This window comes from Saprolegnia parasitica, assembly GCF_000151545.1.
Source record: "Saprolegnia parasitica CBS 223.65 unplaced genomic scaffold supercont2.76, whole genome shotgun sequence".
In the NCBI taxonomy this organism is placed as follows: Eukaryota; Oomycota; class Saprolegniomycetes; order Saprolegniales; family Saprolegniaceae; genus Saprolegnia; species Saprolegnia parasitica.
Window position 1 is genome coordinate 139,201 of NW_012156470.1, and position 11,422 is coordinate 150,622.

The 11,422-nt window shown below is 57.5% G+C and overlaps 5 protein-coding genes across 5 annotated transcripts in view; 2 read left to right on the plus strand and 3 right to left on the minus strand.

The window, feature by feature from the left end:
• SPRG_22269 (hypothetical protein) overlaps positions 1–658 on the minus strand; it is a gene marked incomplete at both ends in the record, with an annotated part of 2,361 nt that extends 1,703 nt beyond the window's left edge. Inside the window, one exon of the mRNA XM_012351244.1 lies at positions 14–658. Within this exon, the coding sequence (XP_012206634.1) occupies positions 14–658 (645 nt within the window). The remainder of the gene's footprint in view (positions 1–13) is intronic.
• A 4,402-nt stretch (positions 659–5,060) lies between these two features.
• Positions 5,061–5,563, minus strand: SPRG_11013 (hypothetical protein; the record flags this gene model as incomplete). Its single annotated transcript, XM_012351219.1, has 2 exons — positions 5,061–5,415; positions 5,469–5,563. The coding sequence occupies 2 exons, from the start codon at positions 5,561–5,563 to the stop codon at positions 5,061–5,063; spliced, it is 450 nt and encodes a 149-aa protein (XP_012206609.1).
• A 1,193-nt stretch (positions 5,564–6,756) lies between these two features.
• On the plus strand, positions 6,757–8,304 carry SPRG_11014 (hypothetical protein; the record flags this gene model as incomplete). The annotated part of the gene is made up of 5 exons (XM_012351220.1): positions 6,757–6,811; positions 6,862–7,190; positions 7,255–7,365; positions 7,426–7,834; positions 7,898–8,304. 5 exons carry the CDS (start codon positions 6,757–6,759, stop codon positions 8,302–8,304), a joined length of 1,311 nt encoding a protein of 436 aa, XP_012206610.1.
• Positions 8,305–8,469: 165 nt separating this feature from the next.
• On the minus strand, positions 8,470–9,184 carry SPRG_11015 (hypothetical protein; the record flags this gene model as incomplete). The annotated part of the gene is made up of 4 exons (XM_012351221.1): positions 8,470–8,517; positions 8,567–8,616; positions 8,666–8,824; positions 8,875–9,184. 4 exons carry the CDS (start codon positions 9,182–9,184, stop codon positions 8,470–8,472), a joined length of 567 nt encoding a protein of 188 aa, XP_012206611.1.
• A 597-nt stretch (positions 9,185–9,781) lies between these two features.
• SPRG_11016 (hypothetical protein) lies at positions 9,782–11,108 on the plus strand. The gene is made up of 6 exons (XM_012351222.1): positions 9,782–9,937; positions 9,982–10,090; positions 10,141–10,230; positions 10,284–10,396; positions 10,445–10,558; positions 10,608–11,108. The coding sequence occupies exons 1-6, from the start codon at positions 9,831–9,833 to the stop codon at positions 11,059–11,061; spliced, it is 987 nt and encodes a 328-aa protein (XP_012206612.1). The 5' UTR covers positions 9,782–9,830; the 3' UTR covers positions 11,062–11,108.
• The last annotated feature ends 314 nt before the right edge of the window (positions 11,109–11,422 follow it).

Sequence of the window (11,422 nt, forward strand, 5' to 3'; positions counted from 1 at the left end):
CGCGGTTACCCACCATGGTACCGATCGTGTGGGTGCCGAGGGGGCGGAGATCTTCGGGCACCGCCGTGCGGTTGTACGGGTCGGACGAACCGCGGTCGGCGCGCCACGAGTCCTTCAGCAGCAAATGTGTGTGGCGAGCGCCCGTGTCGATGGAGCCAATGACAATACCCGAGCCGTTGGTGTACTTCCAGATGGCGGGGGCGCCAACCGTGTCGATACCCCACTGGTTGGGCGACGCAGCAGGAGCGGTGATGTCGTCGGTGGTGGACTTGGAGAGCACCGGATCGAGCTCCATATCGGGCACTTGCTCGACCGACTTGATCACACGGTTGAGCGTCAGCTTCTCGATGAGCGCCTTGTCGGCGGCCTTGATGAAGGCACCCGAGACGATCCACGTCGGCGTCACTTCGAACCCGGCGGTCGCCGCTTCGATGCTCTTCTGGCCCGTCGCCGTGGCGTCCGAGAGGATCTCAAACACCTCCTGGCGCTCCAGCGGCTTGTTGGACTCGATCGTCGCGGCCTCAAGCGCCGACGAGGCGTCCGCGAACCGAACAAAGACATCAGCGTTGCCGTCGACTTCGAGCGCACGGAGCACGGAGCTGGCGACCTTGGCCGACGCCGCCGCCGCCATCGTCGAGAGGATGAGGAAGGCCTTCATGGGATTTGACACGCTTTGAGTCGAAGGTGGCAAATTTGAAAATGAACCAAGTGAGACGCGTAGCCTAGGAATGTCGGACACCTTGAAGCTACAATCCAATCTTGCCCAGCCGCGAGTGGGTGTAGGGCAAAGCCGTTGAGACGTGACCAAAAACATCTGAAACAACAGGCTACCAATCACGCTGGTAAATCAGAACATAAAGGAAACAGTTGTCAGGTGACGTGAAGCAAACAATATCGATTCAACCGAACGGCTTGGGTTAGCAAAAAAAGTTTAAGCAACTTACATCAGCAATATATATATAGCTCGCTACTATTCTATTATTAATAGGGCAAGTGACGAAATGTGGAGCATATACCGGTATCGTCTGCAAAGTCCTCGCATGTCGAACGAAAATGGATTACGTTGCGTGGTCTGGACCCTTCTTATTATAATAGAAGCACACGACCGTGCACTTGTGCACCGGTCGGTACCAGATAATTCCTGTTTGCAAGGGTATATACCGGTACTGTAATAAATGTGAAATGCATTTATTACATACCTTGCTATTTGCACGAGCAAATCAGATCCATGGCGGGACGTTTGCATCCAATCTCAGATATCAAGGGTACGATCTTGACGCCCAATCACCAAAATCAGACGCAACGCATCACTCACGAGCGCCATCTGATGTATAACGCGCATCAATTATGTATGGCATCGCCGCAGCGTTTAGAAAGTATGGTCGGGATCCACGGTGCAAGACCGCCGAGGAGCTTCTTGACGGACTCGAGGTTTTGCAGGAGAAGAGCATCTACGCCTCACTCTTCGACAACCAGTCGGCCGTCGACCTATCAGAGTAGACTACCTTGCGTTCATATTGGTCAGCCATTTTGAAAAAAATCACTGCATTTCCATTCACAAAGATCACTTTCATGGGGCAAAATGTACCACTCTTAAGGTTAATTTCATCACTTTCTAGGCGCGAACCAAAGTGCATACTTTGTTACGTAGATTACCCTTGCTGTTTGCACGAGCATATCAGATTCATGGCGGGACGTTTGCATCCATTCTCATGGTATCCTAAATCTCACACCCGTCAGAAGGTGGTTCAGGTAGCGGTCACAAGCAAGTGTCCGCGGAAGCATCTGATACTCCTAGATGTACGCAAATGGCGGTGCATTAACGACCCAGAAGCGTCGTACAGCACAGTACTTGGTCTGTACTCCGTCGCCGAGACTTTCTCGTCACAGTAGTCGCATCAAAGTCCGATTCATGACACAAGCATGTTGATTTTGTTGATTTTGTTGATTGTGACAAAAGAGGGGACTATATGCCACCGACGCGAGCGAGCTCCATTCGCCGGAGTTGTAGTACAGTACACAGTGCAAGGCAAGGACTCATTTCAACAACACAGTGCAAGGCGATCTTGCGCATCACCTCATCTGAGAAATGAACTGTCCTTGGCGCCGCCATCCAAGGCAGCCGATTCTGTGTGTAGACGGGCCCCACTCCAGAAAACCGTTCACAATGCTTGTAGCAATGTCCGCACCCACTGCGCCAAAGAGGCGGACAGCCTTTTCGTGTTGCGTGTTTCCATTCCTACATGTATCCATGGGACCCCACGCCTTGCAAACTCAGATATCGGTGGTGCATGTCTCGCCCTCAACATCTGCAACAACACATCTGTTGCACCAAACACAGCCAGGACCAAGCGAAATTCAGCCCACAACTTGGGCATTCTACAATTTGCTTTGTCCAGCGCAAGTTGACCATGAAGATTTTCGCCCTTGCGTCCGTGCTGGCGCCAGTGTACGCCAAGATTACGAGCTCGGCGCTGCGCGCGATCGAGCAAGACGCTACGTTCACGGCCTTCGTCACGTTCAAGGGGTCGCCCGCCGCCGAGACGGAGAGCGCTGCAGTGACGGGGTTCGAGCGTCGCCAAGCTCTTTTCGAGGAGGCTTCCGTCGTGGCTGACAGCCGCAAGCAGACGCTGTCCGAGATCGTCGGCGACCGCAAGGTCAAGGCGTTCTGGATCACGAATGCAGCCACGGTCGAGAAGGTCGACCGCGCGCTCGCCGACAAGATCGCCAAGCTTGACAACGTTCTCAAGGTCGACGTCGTCAAGACGATCAAGCTCAGCCCGGTCCTGAAGAAGGACAGCATGGAGAACTCGACCATTGCCAACTCGACCATTGCCAACTCGCGTCCCATGGGCATTCAGTGGGGCGTGAAGACGATCGGGGCCACCGACGTGTGGAAGACGACCAAGGGCGAAGGCATCGTCGTTGGCTCGATCGACACGGGTGTCCGCCATACCCACGAAGCCATCAAGTCCAAGTGGCGCCAGGCCAAGGGGTGGTACGACCCGTACCTCCAGACCGCGCTCCCCGAAGACATCAATGGCCACGGCACCCACACGATCGGCACCATGGTCGGCGACTACGGCATTGGTCGTTGCCCCCGGCGCGCAGTTCATTGCTTGCCGCGGCTTGTATGTGGGCGGCGGTACAAACGCGGCCTTGATCGAGTGCGCCGAGTTCATGATGTGCCCGACCGAGGCGGACGGGTCGCGCCCCGACTGCAAGAAGGGCGCCAACGTCGTCAACAACTCGTGGGGCAGCGACTCGAGCTCGGATCCGTGGTACCAGGACATCGTCGACGCGTGGCACAAGGCGGGTATTACGCCCATCTTTGCCAACGGCAACGAAGGCCCTGCCTGCGCGACGGCCGGCAACCCAGCCAGCTACCCCAACGTCATCTCGGTCGGTGCGATTGGCTCGTACGACGACGAGCCCGACAAACTGGCCTTTTTTCGTCCAAGGGCCCGGCCAAGTATGTTGACCGCTTGAACCAGGTGCACACGATCGTCAAGCCCGACGTCTCGGCGCCCGGCTTCTTCACGTACTCGGCCGTCAACGGCAGTGACACGTTGTACGACTACGAGGCGGGCACGTCGATGGCGGCGCCCCACGTCGCCGGTGTCGTCGCGCTCCTCAAGTCGGTGCAGAAGGACTTGACGTACGACGAGATCTACCACTACCTCACGACGACGACGGAGCAAGCGAGCTTGCAAGCCGAACCGGAGAAGTGGATTCTGCCGCGCAACCGGTCGCTTCCGGGCGCGCCCAACTGCGGCGGTGTCTCGGACGCGTCGTGGCCCAACAACCGGTACGGTTACGGTCGCGTCAACGTTGCCAAGATCATCAAGGACGGCAAGCTCCCGGTGCCGCCGCCGGCTCCGACGTCAGCGCCTCTCAAGCCTGCTGCGACCATCTCGCTCTGCAACTACAAGCACAATGTCCTCTCCGAGTGGAACGGCCAGCTCTTCGTCGACACGGAGAAGAAGAACTTGAACGAAAAGTTCTGGTACAACTTTGACGACAAGTCGATCCAGTCGCAGACCAAGAACACGACGTGCCTCGATGTGTACCAGGACGTCCAGGGCAAGAACCAGGTGCGCCTCTACACGTGCACGGGCGGCTCGGCCCAGAAGTGGGACTTTGAACCCAACTCGCACAGCCTCCGCCACTTGGCCGTGCGCAACCTCTGCCTCGAGTCGGCCCACGCCACGCCCGGCGCTGCCCCGTTCGTCGCCGACTGCACGGGCGGTGTCAGCCAGTGGTTCACCAAGTGCGAGGAAGCACCGGCTGCCAAGAGCTACGTCAAGCTTATCACGAAGGACAAGAAGGCCATCTCCGAGTTCTACTCGGGTGTCTATGCCAACTGGGCCTCGGACACGGCTAACGAGCTCTTCACCTACGACTCGGCGGCCAAGACGCTCCAGGCGGCTAGCAACGGTCAGTGCCTCGACGCGTACCGTGACGGCAACAAGTTTGGACTCCACACGTACGCCTGCGACGCCACCAACGGCAACCAAAAGTGGATCATCGACGCGGCTGGTCACAAGATCAAGCACGCGACGCACAACAACCTGTGCTTGGACGTTGACCCCACCAACCCGGCGCACGCGGCGCAGGTGTGGGAGTGCCACAACGCCAACACCAACCAGTGGATCGACGCTGTCAAGTACTAAGTCGATACCGATTTTGCGCCGTCGAAGCAGCCACACCGAGAGCGCTTAATGAAAAGGTCAACATGAACTGCATGCAAATACTTTAGTTGGATGTTGGCATTTGTATTGTGTTGCTCGAGACGCTTGTTTTGTGCGAGCGATCTTAAATAGAGGAAGCCTACGCCGTACTAGTGCTTTCAAGCACGAGATGACGACGGCCGCCGTCGACGACGACTGCGTGGTACATGAAGCGACGGAACTTGGTCTCGGCTTGAAACGCAGCGCTGCTGTTGCGTGGCAACACGATAGAGACGCCTGCGCACAACGCAAGGGCCAAACCAAAGAAAATGTAGCTCGTCGTGGACAACCGAACACCGCTGATGACGAGGTCGACGCTGAGCGAGCTTGTCATTCGAGGAAGCGCGGCCGCCAGCTCACGAGCACCCACGTCTTGTCTCCACTCGTGAACGAAATGCTGTTGGCGCCACGCTCAATCCAGTTGGGTATCGTCCCCGTTATCGTCGCCATCAGCGCCGTCGTGCTCGAGCAACAAGAGTGCCACGAGAGCTCGTTGAGGCCGTGTGCGCTCGCCAAGGCAACGCCCAGCACCGACCACGCATCGCCTGGCCACGCCATGTCGGAGAAATGTCCGCGTGGCAGCGGCTTCGGGAACAATGGTCGCGGGCGCGTCGGATCAAAGCAGCAACGCGACAGCTCAAGGTCGTCCAGTGCTGGCAGCGTCGAAAGCACATCCAAGAGTGGACTGATATCACCGCTATTGCAGTCGAGACGGGGACTGCATCAAGAAAGACGGACACCTCGTGCGGCGCAGCAATGCATTGGACAATGGCTGTGAGAATGTCGTCCGTGTGGAGGCCCACCGACGTCACGAGGTCGTCGCTAGTGGGCATCGTTGCAAGGACGTAGTACTTAGACCATAAATTGTGGCCGTTTGGTTGTCAAGGGCAGTGGTCCGTGCATTTTTTTTGGGGTCGATACGAGTATATTTCAACATACGTGCAAGATATGGAGTTGAAGCGGTTCGGATTGGCCAACGACGACCCCAAAGCAATTGGATCTGCTGCCGTCGCCCTGGCGGTCAATGAAGATCGGCTCGGACGTCTCGAGCGCAATCCCTCTGTCTTTGTGAAATGTGAGTGACACCACAGACGAATCTCTTGACCGAGACTACTCCACGATGCACCGAAACGAAGAGAGTTTAGATCTAGTCAAGCTAGTTGGTGCCCGAGATACAAGTGCTCTAGCGAAGCATTTCGTATGAATGCGTATGGATTTGCGTACGAGGCTGGCGCTCGGTTGCAAACAACTTCCCACACGAACACTTGAAACGTATTGAAAAGCCTATAGCCACCGATCCAATCATGATCCAAACCAAATGGGACCTTTGCAAGCACGTGCGCTCTTGTTTTGAAAAGCACATGCTAGTTGGTACTGCGCATCTCGCCCACTTTGTTCGCACGAACCAAGGGACTTGGCACAAACTGGCCCGTCTTTGCCGACGTGATTCCCTTTGCTGCATCTTGATTACTTTGTTATCGACCAGTTGAGGCGGAGCGTCATAGCTGCGTCACTCCTGGTACCGTTTGCTTATCAAGAACGGGGCTGTTGCTGCAGGATGTTCAAATGTCAAATGTCAAGTGCTGTCACGAATCATGCCAAGATCCGGCCGCCAGTATCCGGATATAACTCGTATCCGGTTGTGTTGGAGGCCAGTCGGTACGTTGCCTTCTTGACGACGACCTGGCTGCTGCTATAGGTCTTGAAGGCTGCTACTCGCCCTACAGCTCTGAGCTCTTATCGACTCTACGACGCAATCTGAGATCACGAGGATGTCGTTGGCCGGATCGCGTTTCGATGGGACCACCAGGTGGTGGGTCGATTTTATTACAATCGGCTGCAACCTCTTGGTATGTGTATGCAGAATAAAAGATGCGAATTGTATTTGGGTGCACGTGAGTTTTTCATCCGCAAAGTGCAGTTGGTTGTTGTTCGGAGTCGCCCACGGTCTGCAAGATGCTGCTGCTGCGACCCTGCGCCTGACGACGACCTGCCCATGTAGGCCAGCGATCGAGGTCGACTTAGCATGGGCTGCGCGTTCTCCTACAGCATGTGCTGCTCGCAGCCATTCCCGACGGACGGTACGCGCCGGCGGCGACCTGCTAGCATGCGACGCACGCGTCTTGCGTAGACGACGACGTTCTGGCGCACGAGAAGCAGGCGCCAACTCGCCGCAAGACGTTCTTCCGCAGCAACAGCTTCAAGTCGGGCGTGCTCATCAAGCCCGATCGGCTCACGACGCTCGAGGTCACGCTGCGCCGCGTCGAGGTCGAAGAGGGCGACAACAACGACAACGACGACGACGACGACGATGACAATGCAAGTGCGATCGACCCCGAGACGCTCGACATTTGCACCGCGCCCAACGTGTACGTCGGCGGCGGCATTCCCGGCGTCGCTGTCGATGAGTTTACGATCGAGCTGCCCAAGTACACGGGCCAGACGCCCGGTGGCCTCTACGTACGGACGACGACGACGACACCACCTGCTTTCTGCCCATATATCTCATGCTCTGACATGCTAGTCGGTCTCGAAAGGGCTCTGGTGGGGCTCCCGAACGCGCGCCGGCAACGACTCGATGGGTCGCCGCAAGGAGAACCAAGACTCGTTCGTGATCCGCGATCGGTTTGCAGACGTACGACGTCATTTTCTGAAAGTCTTCTCGACCCAGATCTGAGAAACTGGCATGGTCTAGTGCGACGCGCTCACCTTTGTGTGTGTCATGGACGGTCATGGCTCGCAAGGCGCGTACGTCAGCCACTTTGTCCGCGACCACTACCCGCACCACGTGGCCAACGCGTGGCAGCGCAACGTGTCAGCGCTGACGCCGGATACGCTTTTGACGCTCGATGTTGTCGAAGATGTCTTCCTCGAAGCGTCGTGCCGCATGACGACGCAGCTCGAGGAAGAGAGCGGCCTCGACATTAGCGTAAGCGGGTCGACGGCCGTCGCGCTCTTGCTCGTGACGCCGACGCCCGAGATGCCGGACCTGGCGCCGCATGTATTTATTGCCAACGTTGGCGACAGCCGCGCTGTCGCGGGCGTCCTCGACGCAGCCACCAACGAGTATACGACCCACACGCTGTCGGTGGACCACAAACCAGGTATGTCGCTCGCTGCCCCTTGATACATTGATACATAGCATAACGTTCCAACCTATGATCCAGACGTCCCCGCGGAGCTCAGTCGTATTTTGGCCACGAATGGCCGAGTGTTTGAGTGGGGCGTCCCGCGCGTCTGGCTCAAGGATGTCGATATGCCGGGGCTGGCCATGTCCCGGTCGTTTGGCGACTCGGTCGCGACGTCGGTCGGCGTCATCTCGGACCCCGACTGCTCGGAGCTGCATGTGCCGCTGTGCGCGACTCGTGCCCGGGCCTTTGTCGTCGTGGCCTCGGACGGGCTCTGGGAGTTTCTACCCTCGGAGCAGGTCGTCGCGCTCTGTACAAAGTGCCTCCAAGACGGCTACGACCCGCAGACGATGTGTGATATGCTCGTCGCCGAAGCGCTCGAACGCTGGCTCGACGAAGAAGACGTGGTCGACGACATTACCGTCAACGTCCTCGTGTTCCCGTAACACATTTGGTAGTATATTTAGTAGCCTTCTCGTGTCCTATCCTCTGGCAGACGATCGAGAAGCGGCAGAAAGCACTCGGGGCAGACACAGCCGTGCTCGACGCCACAGCAGCACTTGCTTGTTGTTGCCGTCATCTTGTCGTCGGCGCCCATCTCAATCTCAATCTCAACGACCGACGCCGTCGCCTCGTCCCAGGAGGCGAGGATCTAAGAACTGCGTGTCAACATGACCGATATCGCGGATGCGTGGGAGAAGTATGTACCTGTTGCCGGCGATCGTCCATAGTGTCGGGTTCGAGCTCTTCGGTTGTAGCTAGCCATAGTGTCCCATGGTATAAGCACCACTTCAACGAGAGACCCACCTTGGCTCATGCAGTCGTCGCTCACAGGCTGGGGCGACCCGCGCTCTTGGAGGTCCTCAAAATGATCCAGCCACCGACTCGAGCCGTGGACATAGTCGTAAATGTAGAACCACTGCGCACCGTCGTCCCATAGCAGCACTTGGTGGCTCTCGGGGTACACTATTGCATATCCTTCTCAGACGCTTTCAGCAGGCAGCGCAAATGTGTACCGAGGTGCGACGGCGGCGTCCACTGTGTCTTCCCAGACGCAAACGCAAAGTAATACGTTTGCTGGGCGTTCTCGTCGTAGGCCATGCCCCAGTAGTCGAGGTCGTTGGACGGCGTGTGCTCGTCCTCGGCAGCGTCCCAGAAGCTCTCGCCTTCAAACACATAGGGCTCCTTCGCCTGCGGGCTGGCCTCGTTCGTGGCCTCTTCGGTGGTCGCGTCCGGAAGGACCTGTGGCCGCGTATACTCGACGGGCGTGATTTCGCTGAGCTTGGCCGCACTCTCGTCTCGCCACCGCCCGTCGGCGTCGTCCATCGCGCTGCCCTGTATTAATAGCCGTCGTTTCGGCAGTAGCATCGGCCCACGTGCGATCGCCATGGGCATCCCTTGTACCATCGTCCAACGCCCTTGCAGGCATGGCCTTCCTCTGGATCCGCGTCGGCTTCAACAATCCAGCACCCGAGTATCACTGGCGTGACGTGGCACGCTCGTTGGCGGGTACTTGGTTGTGCCCCGGGGCCTCGCGTCACGGTTCCGCAATGACGTGGCAGGCTCTGGGCCGCATTCGCGTTGCGCAAACCGACCAGAGTGAAGGTCTTTTTTGAAAAATATTCAAATCAAAATAATATCTGCCTGGAACAAGCTGGAAAAAGCAGCAGGCAGCGGCTATTCGAAGAGGTGATTCGCGTTGTCATGTTGTCTCCACGTGGCTTCAAGTGTGACCCATTGAACATTCTTCATGCACGCCGGAAGAGGACCGCGATCCTTTGCATACAAAGCGCAAGTCGTTTCGGCGAGGGCTGAAAACGCTTGTGGTGCACGGCAAGCAGCATACAAAAGGCAAGTTTAAAATAAAAGCGGAATAAAAATACTCGTAAAAAAACGTTGAAGATCCCAGCGAGAGAGAGAAAAAGAAGGCTCAGTTCGGAACCGAGTAACAGATCCGCCGGAAGGAACGAAGATGGGCCAGCGGCCGTCGACCGAGGAAGCGCGCATGGCCGACCGCGTATCTGGCATGATGCGCACGTACATGGACCTTGGCACACACATTGAAGATGCCAATCGATGGTAGACGTCGTCTGCATGCTGGACGAGGCTAAGCGACGACCTAGGGCCACGCTCTGCCCGACGCCCAAGACGTGCCAGCTGCGCTTTCGCCTCGTGCTCAACGAACGCATTGCACCCGACGTCATGCCCTACGTCTGGAAGGTCAAAGGCAATGTACGTCCGATGTGCCTCTTGTGAGCATGGCCCGACGGTATGCGCGGCAGGTCATGGTTGAAGCGCGCAAGATTCGCCGCCTTCCCGAGCACGATCCGCCCCGCGATATCAACACATGGGAGGCCCTCGAGTCCATAGAGGTACGCGCCGCCGACAGCATTCACGGTCGAGGCTCATGCAGCCCTGTGGGTAGCACACGATTGGCACGCCCAAGCTTCTGACAATCCAGCAGTTTTACTATGTGCTCTGCTTCCTGTCGGATGTCAACGACTGCGCCGTCCATACGCTGACGATCCCGACCGACACGTACGCATCGCGCGAAGCGAAGGAGGCTCATGCATGCGGCGATTGTAGCGAGAAGGAGGCCAAGGACTTTGACGACTTCGAGTGCCAGATCTGCATGGACAAGCAGAAGGAGGTTGTCTTGCCGTGCAGTCACAGTTTTTGCTTGCGGTGTTTTCAGACCTGGTGCGTGGTGCAGCGAGGCCTCTTCCTTGTACTGTAATGATGCGGCTAGGAGCACGCAAAACCAGACGTGCCCGATCTGCCGGTCGCGCATCTACTGCGCCGAGGGCGAAGAGCTCTGGCACCTCACCTCGAACGACATTCGCGACATCGCCTCGTACGCCAAGGACCTCATTTCGCGTATTTATGAATTCCTCGACAAGCAAGACGTGAGCCACGTCTCGCACGACAAGCTCATCTCGTCCGCGGCCACTTACAACGCCTGGCGCATTGCGACGCTCGAGACGCGGCTCGACGAGGAGCCGCAAGGCGACGACCACAGCCGGTCGTCGTCGTTCTCACTGCCGCCGACGACGCCGTCGCTCGACTCGGACTACATTTTTGCCCTTGCGCTCGCAGCGGGCGAAGACCAGGAGCGTGCGCTGGCGGCCTGTGGCCGCGAACAGGGCTACTTCCCCACCCTCAACATCATGTCTTCGTCGTCGTCGTCCTTGCCAGAGTTTTAGTCGTCCTCGACGTTGTAATATAATAATATCAGCACATCCCACGCCTCTGCGATTGCCTTTGCAGGATTAATAACAGAGCAAGGACGCCTGTCTGGTCGAGCAGAACCCGGCGAGATGCGCTGGCAAGCAGCGAGCGATGGTCCCCACCTCACTTGCCATGACCGCATCGGAGTGCTCTTAGCTACTGTAACCATCTGGTTCTGCGCGTCACGTCCCGTCCCGTCAGCTGGAAATGGACGGTCGAGACGTGCATGGCCATCGGCTTGACACGAGGCAACAAGGTCGTTGGCTCTTGAAACACGCCCCGCGACAAAACACTCTGGTCGCGTTGACGTTCTATCTGGCGGCTACGGTAGCACGT

Excerpts from the sequence above, each read along its gene's own strand:
- SPRG_11016 (XM_012351222.1), top strand. The coding sequence starts at position 9,831 with ATGGGCCAGCGGCCGTCGACCGAGGAAGCGCGCATGGCCGACCGCGTA. Across the intron at positions 9,938-9,981 it reads ATTGAAGATGCCAATCGATG|GGCCACGCTCTGCCCGACGC; the intron begins GTAGACGTCGTC and ends GCGACGACCTAG. Across the intron at positions 10,091-10,140 it reads TCTGGAAGGTCAAAGGCAAT|GTCATGGTTGAAGCGCGCAA; the intron begins GTACGTCCGATG and ends TATGCGCGGCAG.